We start from the raw sequence: 14599 nt of genomic DNA on the forward strand, positions 1-14599 counted from the left end.
ATCACTCGAGTAACCCTATGTCTATGGTTATACTCGTATGTATATTATATAACGCCAATTTCTAATCGCAGGCGCCACTCGTGAATCCATAAAACACGCAATGGCCATCACGTAGCACGGACTACTCGTCCACATAAAGCGGCCAGAATGCCTATTAGATATCTTAATGAAACTAGACAAGTTTGGTGCCAGAATTTAATTAATCGGTAAATTAATTAGATGCTAAGTATAATTGCAATCACTATTTCGGCAATAAAATGTCAGATCTTGTCAAAGATTCTTCACGGTAGTCATTTTACATGAATCTTACTCATGATTACAAAAATTAACATATAATATCAACTTCCGACCAAAGGATGCATATGTATGTGTGGAGATATTGTTCGCGTCTTTGTTAAATGTCCACTGTGTATTTTATACTTTAACTGTAAAGCCTTGAGGCGTTTAATCATAAGTTGACATATCCGTTAATCCCAGAAATGTAACTGGGCCGCATATATCTACATACTAAATTCATGCTTATAAAAAATATTATTAACCGCAACTACAAAGAAGGCACACACGCAGGGGCATGTGCATTCTACAGAGTAGATTCTTCTTGTTCGTTCCCGCTTGCCGCTTTTGTGTTTATATTCTTCGAACTGCATAACTTTGTGTATGCACACACGTACCCCGCAGATGTGGCCTGAACTTGTTGGTACGCTTTCAGCAACTCATTTGTTTGCCCACGTCTTTATGTTGTCAACAAACAGCTAATCCTTTGCACAATGCTTGAGGTTGCCCGTCGCTTTGTGGTGTTACGGTGTTTGCTTGCTAATACAAAGTGGTAAAAGCTAATGAAAGCCAGGAGAGACTTTGTTAAAACTTAAAATCAGCCTTTTAAAGGATATAATTTAATCTCAGTATAGGTTATGCGATATATTAAAAAGGAAATAACCCCCTTTACCAAATAACCAGTTATTTACACGTTTTTTGATGTTTTTCTGTTTCTGGCAACAATTGCCTGGCGGTACCATGTAAGCTGATCCACATTGAAGTTAAATGTGGTTGTATAACTCTGTAAAATTGCGATTATCAGAAATGTTTTGCTTTGAATCGTTTCAGCTGGGCTTATTGACAATCAGTATGGTTTTAAAGGCCTTAAAATAAGGTACACTAACGGGAATGCAGCCTTTAGTAATATTCGCCATGGGCATCCTGCCGATGTTCCTAGTAGCACTAATCAGTGAAAATCGAAAATTCATTGAAGGTACATCTTATGAACCATAAGCGTAGATATACAATATATTTATATAATGTATAAACACGTGATAATTTTTGCAAATAATAGCGGTCAACCAGCTGAGGGAAGCCAACGGGACTATGAACGGATTTCTACCTTTTGCAGTACCTTTTCAAGTTTCCATACAAGTTAAACTCGGGAGGAGGTACCAGCATCTATGTGGCGGCAGCATCATTCACGAGCAAGTCGTCTTGACAGCGGCGCACTGCTTCTATCAAAAACATCCAACGAAACATCTAAGGGTGATTGCCGGTGTACAAAATCTTTCAGAGGACACGGCGCAACGTTACGACGTTGCGCAAGTTATCCGGCACAAGGCCTTTGCACCTCTACAAGGTTATGATATCGCTCTGGTTAGTCTAACTTTTCCGTTGCCCATAGATGGTGTTCATTTTGATACGGTGGATTATCGATCCGGAGGTAATGTCGAAGACAGCCTTGAAACATATCTTATTGGTTGGGGTCGAACAAAGGGAATGCTGGAGATTGTTGCATTCACGACAGTTCAATCAAATGATTGTCGTTTGTTGGGCTTTACTTATGTAACCAGCACTGATTTGTGCGCTTACAGCGCCACGGGACGTGGAGCTTGCGATGTATGTACGAATTCGAAATATTGAGCCTTGTACTTAGTTATTTCATAATTTAGGGCGATTCTGGTGGTGCATTACTTACCGCAAATCTTACCAAACAGATTGGACTGCTGTCGTATGGCAAGTCTTTTTGTAAGAGGAATCATATATATGTCTATACAAGTGTGTTTCGATTGATTGACTGGATAGACGAACAAATTGAAAGTTTGGTAGGCACGCAGAATTTTCGAGCATGATGTACTGATAATAAATGTAACCGCAACGCTAGTAACGTATTCGCATGTCGCAAAATTTATTGGCAACAGCAGCATTTTCAACTGGGTATTTATACAATTGTAAGAGAAGATTGTCATGTTGCAATTTGTTTTGTGACAGCAGAAGCGCCTACCTGTTGTCATCAATTAAGTAACAAGCACACGCGACCTATAAATAACGTGAAAACAAAATCTATGGATTAACAAGAATCTCCACACTCAAGCTGTGTGCACTTACAGCTTTTATCTTTTTAAGGGTAAACAGTGGAAAATAAACAGCCAAAAGACAAAACGAAGTTTTTGATTTCAGTCGGCTTTAACGAGCCATTCGAAAATCGCGTTGTCCTACAGGTTTGTGTGGCGAAAATGGCTGTAGCTGTTTACAGTCTGCTTTATTAATTATCAAATGCACTTCCCCAAACCCAATGGGCCCATAAAATATCAATACATATGTACTCTTCACTCTCTTATTTGTCTTAAACACATTCTTGAGTTCTAATTTTTCAAAAAAAGTTAAGAAGATCTTCCAAAATAATCATTTTTATTGGTTTGGCAGTAGTTACGGAACTACATATCTCATACCACAGCGGATTTAAAGCACCTCCATGAGCGATTCCGCGCACTGTATGACATCGAACTTAGCCAAGCCATAAATTATGTCCTACTGCGGCGCATGCTTGTGCTCGACTGTATTACGGTTCATGGTAACTTGGTAACTTGTGTTCTTGTAAACAAATGAGATATTGAAATGAATGAGAAAATGCAGGCTCTGTTTTCTGGACACATACAACATTTCGCCAATTTTCACCGAACAGGCACCTGATAAACTAACTGGAGAATGAATGCTTGCCGCTACTGAAGACAAGAGGCAAATAAAGCCGCACTGTTTAACTCGATAAAATAGTAAATTAAATAAATTAAACATAATTGTGTCACATACCATGGCTTTTATTTATAAAAGATTCTGGGACGACATAATCGTTAAGAAAATAATAATGATATTTCAATTTTCCTAAAGTTTATAAATAGCTACTATTATGTCCCAACTTTCTTATTCGTGTTCGGATATTGGATACTTACTCACTTCCAGCATGTTTAAGTTAACGGCGTTCAGTACACTAATCTTCATTGCTGCTCTAGGCAATGCTTCCTTCATAGAAAAATCAAATTTTACCGAGCTAACTTCAAAGGAAATTGATATCTGGGACTTGGGAAACCATACCGATGAGCTTGCCACTGACTCTGTAAATCGTATAAATGGCGGACGGCCGGTAGAACAAATTGTTCCGTACCAGGTATCGTTGCAGGTGCTCCGACGTGGACGTTATCACCACTTTTGTAGTGGTTCCATTATCAGCCCTCAGCACGTTCTTACCGCTGCTCATTGCTTAACGAAGATGAACCCAAATGAGATCAGTGTTGTTGTCGGTACATTGACATGGCGCTATGGTGGCGATCGCCATGGGGTTGTAGCTATGCGCTCCCACCCAGGTTTCTCATCGAGTTCATTAATTATTAATGACATTGCGGTGTTAAAGGTAACTCCGTCATTCAATTTGGCCAGAACATCAATAAGCACAATTTCGCTGGGTAATCGAGCACGTGTGGGTGATAAAGTGGCAGTGCGTTTGACGGGCTGGGGCTCCCTGACGCCTACGGGATCGACCGGTTTACCAGAACGATTGCAAGTGTTAGATTATCACACCATATCGAACCAGGAATGTGCCCAACGTGGATTTCGCATAACAGCCAATGAGCTGTGTGCCCTCGGCGAAAGAGGTCGAGGTGCTTGTGTGGTAAGTAATGAGGTTTCATTTATTTCAATTAATTGAAAAAATATTATGTTAAAAGTGTAGTTGTGATATATTGTATATTTGTTATTTTGTCGACATGTTCCAAAAAAGTAAGGCTACGTACGAAAACAAGTTATCAAGTTTGTTCGAAGAAATAATATTAAAGAAAAGTTAACAACATTTTTAAGTATTTTGGAAAATATAAAATATATTTTAAATATATATGTGCATATATCGTTCGTCCGTCGACAGGCAGTGAAAAACTTCTGATCTATTATAAGAGGCTCTTCCGGTCCTTACGCTATTCACTTCTACTTTCCAAAAAATATTTTACTCAGAATTATGTAACTGCCGTAAATGAGTTTAACATGTGATAGGTAAGCCTACTTCCCATATGAGAACCTAAAAACAAATAAAATATGTAAGGTAATATATACCGATCCATAACAACATTATTTTAGTTTTATAAATACTTTTCTTTAATATTAATATATTATAGTTCTTTTAGTTGCGCCCGTTCTTATATCCTCATATTTTCAGGGTGACTCCGGAGGTCCACTTACAATAACAAACGGCACACCACAGCTGGTCGGGATTGTTTCCTATGGCACCGCGACATGCGCCCTGGGTCGGCCTGATGTTTACACAAGAGTCTCAAGCTTTCTGCCATACATTAATAGAGTAATAAGCAGTGAAATACCGTGAAGTTGTAAAACATGCTATTGTGAAAATTAAAGCTTGAAATTAGTATTCAAACACTAGATAGTTACAAATTTAACTAATGGAACTTTAAGAGGAAAAAACACGCGAAACTAAACGAACAAATACATAAATAAATAAACTATGATGCAATAGCGACAATGACAGTGACGATAAGAACAAACAGACAAACATTCAAAAAATTCATTCATGACGAACGGAGCGAAAGATGCTCCATCTTTGCTTTAGACTTAGTACAGAACAACTATCTTCTTTGACGCCGGCTCCGAATGGATATTGCTTGCCATGCCTCATTACCACTTATTATGGCGCTGAAGACGGTGCGACGTGCCAGATGCGAACGGCCACTTGGCCAAAAGCCAGCCAGAAATGCCGTTGGTAAATCAATAAATATTACGTGAATAACCATAAGTGTCCGAAGTGTACTCAACGGCTAATTAAAAAATCTTATTCGATATTCGCCACGGACACCTCTTCACAAATTCCACACTCCATCGTTTGATTTTTTGCTCTTTTTACATACATTCACAATCATCAAACTTGAAAATTCCATGTGTTCATAAGGAAGGGCCTGTGCTGAACGATTGGCAAAACAGTTGGGCTAATTTATTGCTTCAGCTAACGGCGACATTTAGCGCGAGTCACTTGCTCGCTGACATCAACAAAAAGGAATAAGAACTGATGGCTCAACCAAACCTAATGCAAATGAAAACAATTTGACTCTGATTTGTCGCAGTTTCTATTTATGTACATGCGCCCCACCGACCTCGAGTCCAAAAGCTTAAGACTATGCCTAATTGCACAAATGATGTACTGTAAGTGTCACACAAACTCTCACATACAAACAGAAAGTCAGTGGCTGTTGGCATTTAGGCTATAGAAAGAAATCTTACCTTTGTTGGAAGCGACTGAAATAGTATTTAAGTAAAATTTAATTTTTCGCACAGCAAACGTGAGATGCACTTGTAAGCAGACTCACATTCAGATTGATTTGAGTATGAAATGTACGCTTTGCTGAGCTGACCTAGCTGAGCACAACGACATTTATATAGTATACCCATATACATATGTATATAAGTATGTACAAACATACAAAGTTTTGTTGGAACTTATTAGCTGTGCTGCTGATGTGAATCATAAAAAATCATGGGGCTTTGCTTAACCAGCAGTCATATTGTTTATTCGTTAGTAGACAAGCGTACTTAGTTACTTGGACGTAACTGCTCAAAGTTCCTCTCTCGGCGTTGACTGGAATTGCAGTCAACGCGGTTTACTCATTGCTGCGCGCACATAAATTCATTTAAATCAATCAATTCAATTTGTTTGTCAATAAAATTTAAATGAGTATTTCATTTAAGCAAATTAAAATCGACCCAGTTGAATGCCGAGTTGAGTTTTTGCGCTTGAAGTTCTGGAGCTTAAAGAGCGTCGTCCGATATATCGAAGACTGCAAGCATGCTTGCGTATGCTACCAAATCTAAAAAACGAATCTGACACATCAAGAGTCAACTACAGAGTTTCACCTAAATGTTTTCTTATAAGTAATTTCTCTGCAGAACTTTAACCAATATGGTTTTTCAGCAATAAAAGTGCAAAGTGTGGGTACAATCTGATTAAGAAATCAGCATGTAGTAAATAGCTAAACTTGAATGTTGGGAATTTTACTTTTTACACTTATGCAAGATTGTAATACTTTTTGTAAACCCATGTTGCACAAGTCGTATCAATCACCCGTACAAAAACTTTTTCAGAATTGGTCAGCTGATAAATAGACAGAAAGCCGGATAACAGCCAAGTACAAACACGCCACGAAAATTATCGGTGTGTAGAGGAATCAAAAACATAGAGAATTGTTTATTTGTTGATAACTTTAAGTGCGTTTCAAGTTGGAATTTTGTCAACGAAAATAATAAATAATAAAATAAGAAGTGGTGGCACGAATACACATACATGCGTGAATGCATATAGTTTTAAAGAATAGCCACGTACGTACTTCTTGATAATTGATTTGGCCGGAGGAGTGGTATAGACACAGAGCTTGGCTGGCATAGTACGCGATAGCAGTTCGAGGAACATTGTTGGGCCGCTGAAATAGCTGCATGTTTCACTACCATCGGTTTTAGTGTTTTTAAATTGTGTCCATCACAGTTACCTCCGCAATCCATGTTGTTGTCCGTGAAACATTGCGTGCAACTGTATACTGCCAGCGATAAGCAGATAAGCAACATTAGCGAGCAATTTTCAATTAACACGAAAACCTGTGAATCGATAGATACACGTAGCCTCAAGACACTACAGCGGCCGCACTGTTTTGGCTTGGCCAGCAGCGTCAGTCCGCCACAACAGGTCTCCGATTGGCCTTTGCTGGTGTCAGGCAGCCACCACCGAGGTGGCGCTTCGAGCGCCTCTCTAAACAAATTGTGCATCTAATGCTTTCGACGCGCCGCAACGCATCACTGCCAATATGTCCACAGCAGAGTTGTGCATTAGGCCCTCTATCCTATAGAAGTGGCAGGCAATAAGTGCCTATCGGCAGCTGAAACAGAGCGTTTAGAATGCACTCAAAGCTAATATTAATAATAAACACACACACGGCGACACATGCAAGAGCAGAGAAAAAATATCGACAACTTCGAGCTGGCAACGTTCGACCATTTATCATTTTAACGTTTTTGCGCGTAGTGGCCGTAAAATTCGGCGCGATCGCCACGAACATCGAAGCTTCAAATAAAATGCTTTTATGCAATACGCAATTCTCTTTGTCATTTTTATACTCTCATAACATTTTGTTCAGAGTATAATGATATTTTTCATTTAATGGGAGTTTGTAACAAATGAAACCAAATAAGATAGATATAGAGCTATATATACATATATAAAAGTCAAAATGAACTTGAGTAAAAATTGCGATATTTTTGGTTCTGAGGAGACTAGGAGACTTTTTATAAGACATAAGTTACTCTTAACCAGCTGTCAATTAAGCCAAATCTATTGGGGGTCTTAATACTAAATTATATCAACATCGGTAAAATTATTGCCATTTTATATCGTATTGTTGAAAGTCGCCAAATCGACCTCTCATGTAACGATTACACTGGATGTTGCCTGTTATTGATGTTTGGTTTTTGTTTGGTTGCGCCCGAACTTAATGCTTCCTTCCTTGTTTCATATGAGTTTGCTGTTACTGCCTTTGGGGTGAATACATGTTGGTAAAACATTGCTGGTAACGGCGACAGTCAGTTGGCAGCGTTCCGATAGTCTATGGCAACCGATTTCCTTAACTTGCGTTGTACTTTTCTATATAATGTCATTGTCGTCATCAAAGCTTGGGTTTGTGTGCGCAATGACGTTGGTAACCTTTCGCATAGGCTGACACCTTTAAGCCGTTGCCACCACACAATTGCCACTTTACGGTGGGCCGATGATTTGTGGCCACCCATGCCTTTGTAAGTACTCTAAACAAGTGATATATGGAGACACGTGGTGCTGTAAGGACTATTCGCGTAAAGCCGCGTTATCTTATGTTTTCGGTGGAAAGTGATTCGGTCTAACAGAAATTTTGAAGCATATTTAATACTCGCTTTGATAAAAGTAGGTAAAATAAAATATACATATAAGCTGCATACATATACATATGTATATATGCCTAAGCTGGAACTGGCAAAGTATGAAAGCAGTAAATGGTCGTGCGGACTCGCGTGCAAGTCTCCATAGGGAATCACAGCTGATGAAATAAAATACACTGGTCATAGCACTGTCAACACTCGGCTGCTTTGGTCCAATTCCAAGTTTTTTCGACGGATTCAGTCATAAGATAAAGATAATTTCTCCGTTTTTCGAAGCTAGCTTTACATGCCGAAATATTTGCTTTCTAATTTCGAAAGTGAGCTAATTGAAACTAAGTACTATAAATATGGGCGCCATCATGTTTTCCTCTTACTTCATTGATGTATGAAATTTTTCGGCTTTTTTGACAGATTCTGTAAGGCGTCAAAGTCGAATCTTCGAAATAAATAAATAAAAATTGTAAGTCTCAAATCGACCTTGTCTTTATCAATACATATTTATTAATATGGTATAGTTTCCATTATTATTAATTTAGATGCGGCAATTGGTGTCCGTAAATGTTTTATAGATAAGAGGCAAAAGTAATAAAGAATAAATAACCAGAAACATATCGCAATTGCATTATAGCGGAGCTGACAGTGTGTGTGTGTGTATGGTACGTTTATAAATGCAATCAAGAGAGCAAGCTGCAAGCAGCGCAAAAATTCAAGAAAAATTCGACTGCAAGCAACTACCAGTATTAAAATGCATATGTGTATGTACACATACAAAATTATTACACTCGGCCAATATTTTCAATGACGCGTGAGTTCAAAATGTCAAAGCATATGGTACATTGCCCATGCGTCTACATATGTATAAGAAGGCTTAGCTCAGCCCCAAGTGCTGTGTTGGCGCACACGTGTGTATGTGCTGGCACAAGACGCGAAAGAACAAATGTCAATAGCAAAATGTGCGCCTGCGCTTTGATGGCGGCCAATGCAATTTTGGGGCAACTGCTAGAAGACGTGGATGCTACTGTCTTTCTTAATACCAGTGTTCTTTCGCGGAGGTGCGGTATGGTCCTACGCATCGCCGACCTGGCGCAGTTTAGTACTGATACTACTGCAAAACGCGTAGATTTTATTTTATGATTTGTTGTCTTAACTAAAGCTACAGCTCATCGGCAAGTCAGAAAATCACGCATTTGCCTCACGTTCCTCAACTATGATCTCCGGCAAAGATAATACCACTTTCCCAAATATCTTTGGCGTTCGCTTCTTTTTCGCATTGGTAACTGCTTACCAGCGGGCTGGTGACTTGCAGCTAGCAGTTGTTTCTCGTTTCGTGCCTTTACGAGCAGTGTTTTTCATTTTCGAGGCCAATTTGGTAAATTTGTGGAGATATGCAATATGTTTGTATGATGTTGAAAACGGTTTGGCTGCAGCTGCGAAAATTGCCACAATTGGAAATGCAATTCTACGGAGTTTTCCACGGTTCATCCTTTGAGTTTTGTGTAGCTGAACTAATTTTTTAGCCAATTTGAACACCTGTAAGCAATGATTGCTGATTGAAGCACATATTGAAATTTATGATATGCAAATTATACATTTTCACCCAATTTCAAAAATGATCATTCAATGGTTAAAACGGCCGTTGTTTATATTTATTAGTTACTGGCGAACAATGTACTTAAGATGGAAAAAATATTAAATATTTTGCCCTATTGTGGAATGATTTTTTCTATCAATATTCGGCAAAACTTAAGAAAATGTTTATAACTAAACTCTTTGTTCTAATTTTATCCATTTTTATCTTTATATGTTTGCTAAAAAATAGAAAAAGTGTTGCGAAAGTGACTTGATTGTTGAAGTGTTCTACAATGTCAAGTTAAGAACGCATCGTTTTGCCATGTTGTTCAACATGTAGCGACCGATACTGTATGACAAAGGTAGTCAAATTTTATCGATACCTTGTAGTGTCATGTTTTCGAAGACAATTATTCCGTGTGATTACTTATTTTCGCATTCAAAAATCTTTCGCATATGGTGACATGCTGCTTAAACCAATAAAAACAAACATTATGTACACCAATTAAAATTCTATTAAAAATCTAAACATTTCAATTATTTACATTCGTCTTGTTACTTTCAATTTGCATATTTGCCAAGATACACCCACACAAATACGCATATGAACCACAGTTAATTTTGAAAGTTCGTATCCTTCGCGTCCTCACGACGTACGCAGCTGTGTCTGCACATTAAGGCGTTCTCGCTGTTAATTCTTAAACGCTCTTTGAATTTAAGTTCGCTCACTTCTCCACATATGTGTACACATTCAGGCATTCATAAGTACATATGTACACACGCGAATTTATTTATTTTCTAATCGCTACCATCTGTAACACTGCAAATATGCCGTGTACACAGGAAACTTGTATAATTCTGGGCGGCAAACGTCGCATCGATCGACTAAAAGCGCATTCATTCCAACACATGTAATGAATTTAAATTGTATGCGGTCGTCAAACCGCCCCCATCGCTTGTGAAGAGTGGCTTATGGCAATATCATATTTGACTTTCATTATGCTGTTAAGCGTATGTCAACTCAAAGCGTGTATTGCAGAAACAATAAAACGACTTAATGGTTAATAATTTCGCTCCGCGCTGCTGGCTTTCTTGCGGAATCGTGTCGTCACAGTTGTATCAGAGGAATCCTTTACTCGCTGACTCCTTCTTTTGTCCTTAAGGTATCATTTTTCGTAAATTAAACACGCCCGTTATACATACTAATAAACATTTAACTGTACATACATATGCATAGGTGTTTTCTCCCAATCTTTGAGCACACATATCCTTACATATTTATACATGCGTAAATATGTTGCATATATGTATGTCCGCCCTTCTTTCCAACACTGTAGGGCGCTCCATACCGTCTTTAACTGCGATAAACTTCCTTTATCGCTCTTGTGCTGTGACGTATGCGCTCATATGCATGTACTTACAAAGGTGGTTGGGGGTGTGAGCAGCGTGTCGAATAAACAATAAAACTGGCACACTATTACATATCCTTGCTGTCATATTTCCATTAAAGCCATGCCATTTAACTCCTAACAAGGATATTTGCATAGGAATAGGCATGTTCGCTTGCCAGTGTTCTACTGCGAGTTGGATACTTTTAGTACTTATGTATATTCTTAACTTCCGGCTTTTATCCTTTTGTCGTGCTCCACAGCGTACGCATTTATGGTGTCGTACACTTCACACCTCTCAACACATACATACATATGTAGCCTTCGGGGTAATTGTTGCTATATCTATGACGCCAAGTGTCTGCGCTTTTGAGCTTGTATTAAACCAGCAACTCGCATTGAAATAAGCGTTAATAAAAGAACATAGCGGTTGTTCAGTGACATCTTTTAATGACACCTCCGGACGGATGGCGGAGTTATTTCTGATATTGAGTACTTCTTCTAAGTACACCTACAATATTTAGGAATATCCTCTTCAAACGCCTCTTTGGTACCTTAACCTCTACATCTACCGAGACAAATAATCAATGTTAAGTCTTGCTCCTTTTTAGGTCTTCCACAAGAAATTAGACGAAAGTGAGGCGTGCTAAAAGTCTTTCAAATGAGTTCACTTTCTTCAATATCCTAATATTTACTTAAGCAAATAAAAGATTAAAACAACGGCCTGACAGCCAGTCATGACTCAATTAATCGTCTCTTGTTCGAAGTACTTGTGTACGTCTTTATCTTTCGCTTTGGTTAATGCTCGTTATCAGTTGTGAAATTATAAAAGATGAAAAATGCAGAAATAAATTTGCCATACATGTGTACTCATTGCATCCCATTTGGCCACTATACTATTACCATCTCTCACAGCTGACCACGAGACGAGTCGCGCGAGATTTGCTGGATGTTTACTGTCAACTGTTGTTGTTGGAGTTGTAGTTTGCGGGTCAAGTGTTTTGTTCAAAGTGCATCGCGTTGTACTCAAACTAGGAAAATCGCCAACCACCCGAACATACAAGACACTCGAGGAGGCATGACGACTGCATTCTTGACTTTTTTGCCCCATTCTTTTCTTTTTAAGAAATGCACTGTCGTTGGTTGTGTGCAAATGGAATACCTTGAACAGCAATTGCAAGAGAAGTCAGAGAAGCAAAATATCCGTTTTTGGCTTGTTGGTGTGGTATCATAAGCTTTGGCAATGTTATGATCGACGCCGGATCTCGTATCCATTTTCATTACTATTTCACTTTACGACTCTTCTCTCTGGTTATTTCAGGTTTTGAAATACGGACACATGGCTGAGGGAGGTATTACAATTTTGTTCATGATAAAAAAAACCATAAATTATGTTAGCTGATCAACGAGTCAACTATTTCAAGCTTATCCCTTGGCAATTTTAATTCTTTTGACATTTTTAAGGGCGAATACTAAATAAGACGTATCGATAAGTTTTACAAAATGTATAACGTCATTGCAATATTATGGGAACGCCCTAAATTATTAATGCTAATGAAAAATAAGAAGCCTAGTTACGTAGAACTCACGTCTTTACCGATTACTTTCAGTTTTAAACACTAAAAAATATTTGTAACGAGCATTTTAAGTCCAAACACGAAAATTCAATATCGAATCGATTTGAAACGGTTTCAATAGATGCAAATAAAAGCCATGATGCATAAGAAACAGTCTGATTAGAGAACTTACCGCTGGAGAGAATGAACTTTACTGAGTTTGCTGGTATTCTCGCAGAAGTGGAGAGTAATACACTGTAAACTGCAGGCTTCGACCGCAAATGCTAGCTGTTTTCTACTAGAAGCTGCACATTACAAAATATATGAGAAGCTTCAACTGTTAAGGTGTAAATTCCAAGTGAGCATGTTTACTTGAACTATTTGCTGTTATTGTATAACCACATTCTTTCGGATCCAACTATCATATCTTGCTGACCAACTGCCGGCTAACTAAATTCAAACGCAGACGCCAAAGGAACAATTAGCATTGAGAAGAATAATTCTCAGCTAAATGGTTGAACATTTAATTTGCCTTCCCACACATTACCCCTCTATTATAAAATGTTAGAGTATTGTATATATGTATGTAGATAAATGTACGTATACACATCGCGTTGTTGAAGCGTTATAATTAATGATGTACTTGCAAATATTGGCAAATTAATGCACCCAGTCAGCCTTTATTTATATACGTACTCAACAGTAGTCGGAATGTTGTTATTGTTGCATTGCCGCAAATGTCATCTTTTTAAATTTGCTTCTTTCCTCCATCTCTTGCCTGCTTACGGTTAGCACTGTGCTGCTGCTGCGCTAACCCTCCCCGACGGCAATATAAGTCTTCTGGTGCTTGGAGCGCTAATGATTTGCAGTGAGCAAACCGTCTTTCATAGTTTGCTTTCTACTATTATTATATACACATGTACCATGCTTTGGAAAATATTTTCCCACTCAGCAAATATTTGCGCTTCCATACATTTTGAGCGTATTTTAATTGATGTCAAGCGGCAGCAAGCAACCCACCAGCAAACGGCAGTAGTAATTAAAAACACCTTTTAGCTGAATTCAACATGAAGGGAGAGCAAGCAATAAGAAAATTTGTCAGTCGTGTTGTCAATGAATTCATTTTATCCATTTATCAAATATTCTTCTACACATTGTCCATTGATGACCGCTAATGTTCTTTGATTTCTGCTTAGTTGATTTTCATGTTTTAGTTACCATAGCTTAGACTCAACGTTTTCCTTGGCCTTGTCAATCCATTTGCAAATCATTGGGGTTTGGGTTGCCCTTTCGCCAGCTGGTCAATTCGTGATATCAGAAAGAAACTCAAAATCCCCGAATATGGCGTTTCAGATCATAAATACCTTTACTCAAAATATTTAACCGTTGAGGCACCTTTCAAATAGCTTATAACCAATCGGTTTTATAACACATACAATTAAAGAAGATTAGTAGTAATGCAATGTGTCCATACCTACAGTTCTTCGTTTATCTGACCGTTGAAATAACCACGCTCCCCTCTCATATAACTTGGCAGTAAAGTATGAAAATAATATAATAATAATGCTAACATAATAACTGTATGTTATTATTAAGAAAAAAAGATATTAGCGAACTTTCACTTGCATATTAAATGTAAGTACTTTCCACTTCTTTCGATATAAGTGTAAGAATTTACACATATGTATGTATGTAGATGACATATAACACTTTATTTTTAAAAATTAGAATAGTACCCTCCTGGCTTTTTCTAAGACATATGGTAATACCCTTCACAAATACAAAAAGATTATTATAAGAAATTAATTTGAATTGGTCATTTTGTATTGCAGCCCAGAAAGAATTATGGGAATCTCGTTAAATAAAAAGTTGTCCATA

At 38.0% G+C, this 14599-nt stretch overlaps 2 protein-coding genes and 1 long non-coding RNA gene across 4 annotated transcripts; 2 read left to right on the plus strand and 1 right to left on the minus strand.

Annotated features, from left to right (window-relative positions):
• The first annotated feature begins 1145 nt into the window (after positions 1-1145).
• On the plus strand, positions 1146-2468 carry LOC126765200 (plasma kallikrein-like). Its single transcript, XM_050482812.1, has 3 exons — positions 1146-1249; positions 1331-1878; positions 1932-2468. The coding sequence occupies exons 1-3, from the start codon at positions 1165-1167 to the stop codon at positions 2109-2111; spliced, it is 813 nt and encodes a 270-aa protein (XP_050338769.1). The 5' UTR covers positions 1146-1164; the 3' UTR covers positions 2112-2468.
• A 708-nt stretch (positions 2469-3176) lies between these two features.
• Positions 3177-4805, plus strand: LOC126767480 (chymotrypsin-2-like). The gene is made up of 2 exons (XM_050484977.1): positions 3177-3925; positions 4463-4805. Exons 1-2 carry the CDS (start codon positions 3221-3223, stop codon positions 4625-4627), a joined length of 870 nt encoding a protein of 289 aa, XP_050340934.1. The 5' UTR covers positions 3177-3220; the 3' UTR covers positions 4628-4805.
• Positions 3370-13265, minus strand: LOC126767491 (uncharacterized). 2 transcript variants are annotated; one of them, XR_007669111.1, is made up of 3 exons: positions 12915-13265; positions 4396-4585; positions 3370-4324 (listed from the first exon to the last, which is right to left on the minus strand). It is a non-coding gene; the product is annotated as an uncharacterized LOC126767491 (long non-coding RNA). The 2 variants fall into 2 exon arrangements; XR_007669107.1 differs by lacking the exon at positions 12915-13265 and adding an exon at positions 5536-5940.
• Between the last annotated feature and the right edge of the window lie 1334 nt (positions 13266-14599).

The sequence above is a fragment of the Bactrocera neohumeralis genome, chromosome 2, assembly GCF_024586455.1.
Source record: "Bactrocera neohumeralis isolate Rockhampton chromosome 2, APGP_CSIRO_Bneo_wtdbg2-racon-allhic-juicebox.fasta_v2, whole genome shotgun sequence".
NCBI lineage: Eukaryota > Metazoa > Arthropoda > Insecta > Diptera > Tephritidae > Bactrocera > Bactrocera neohumeralis.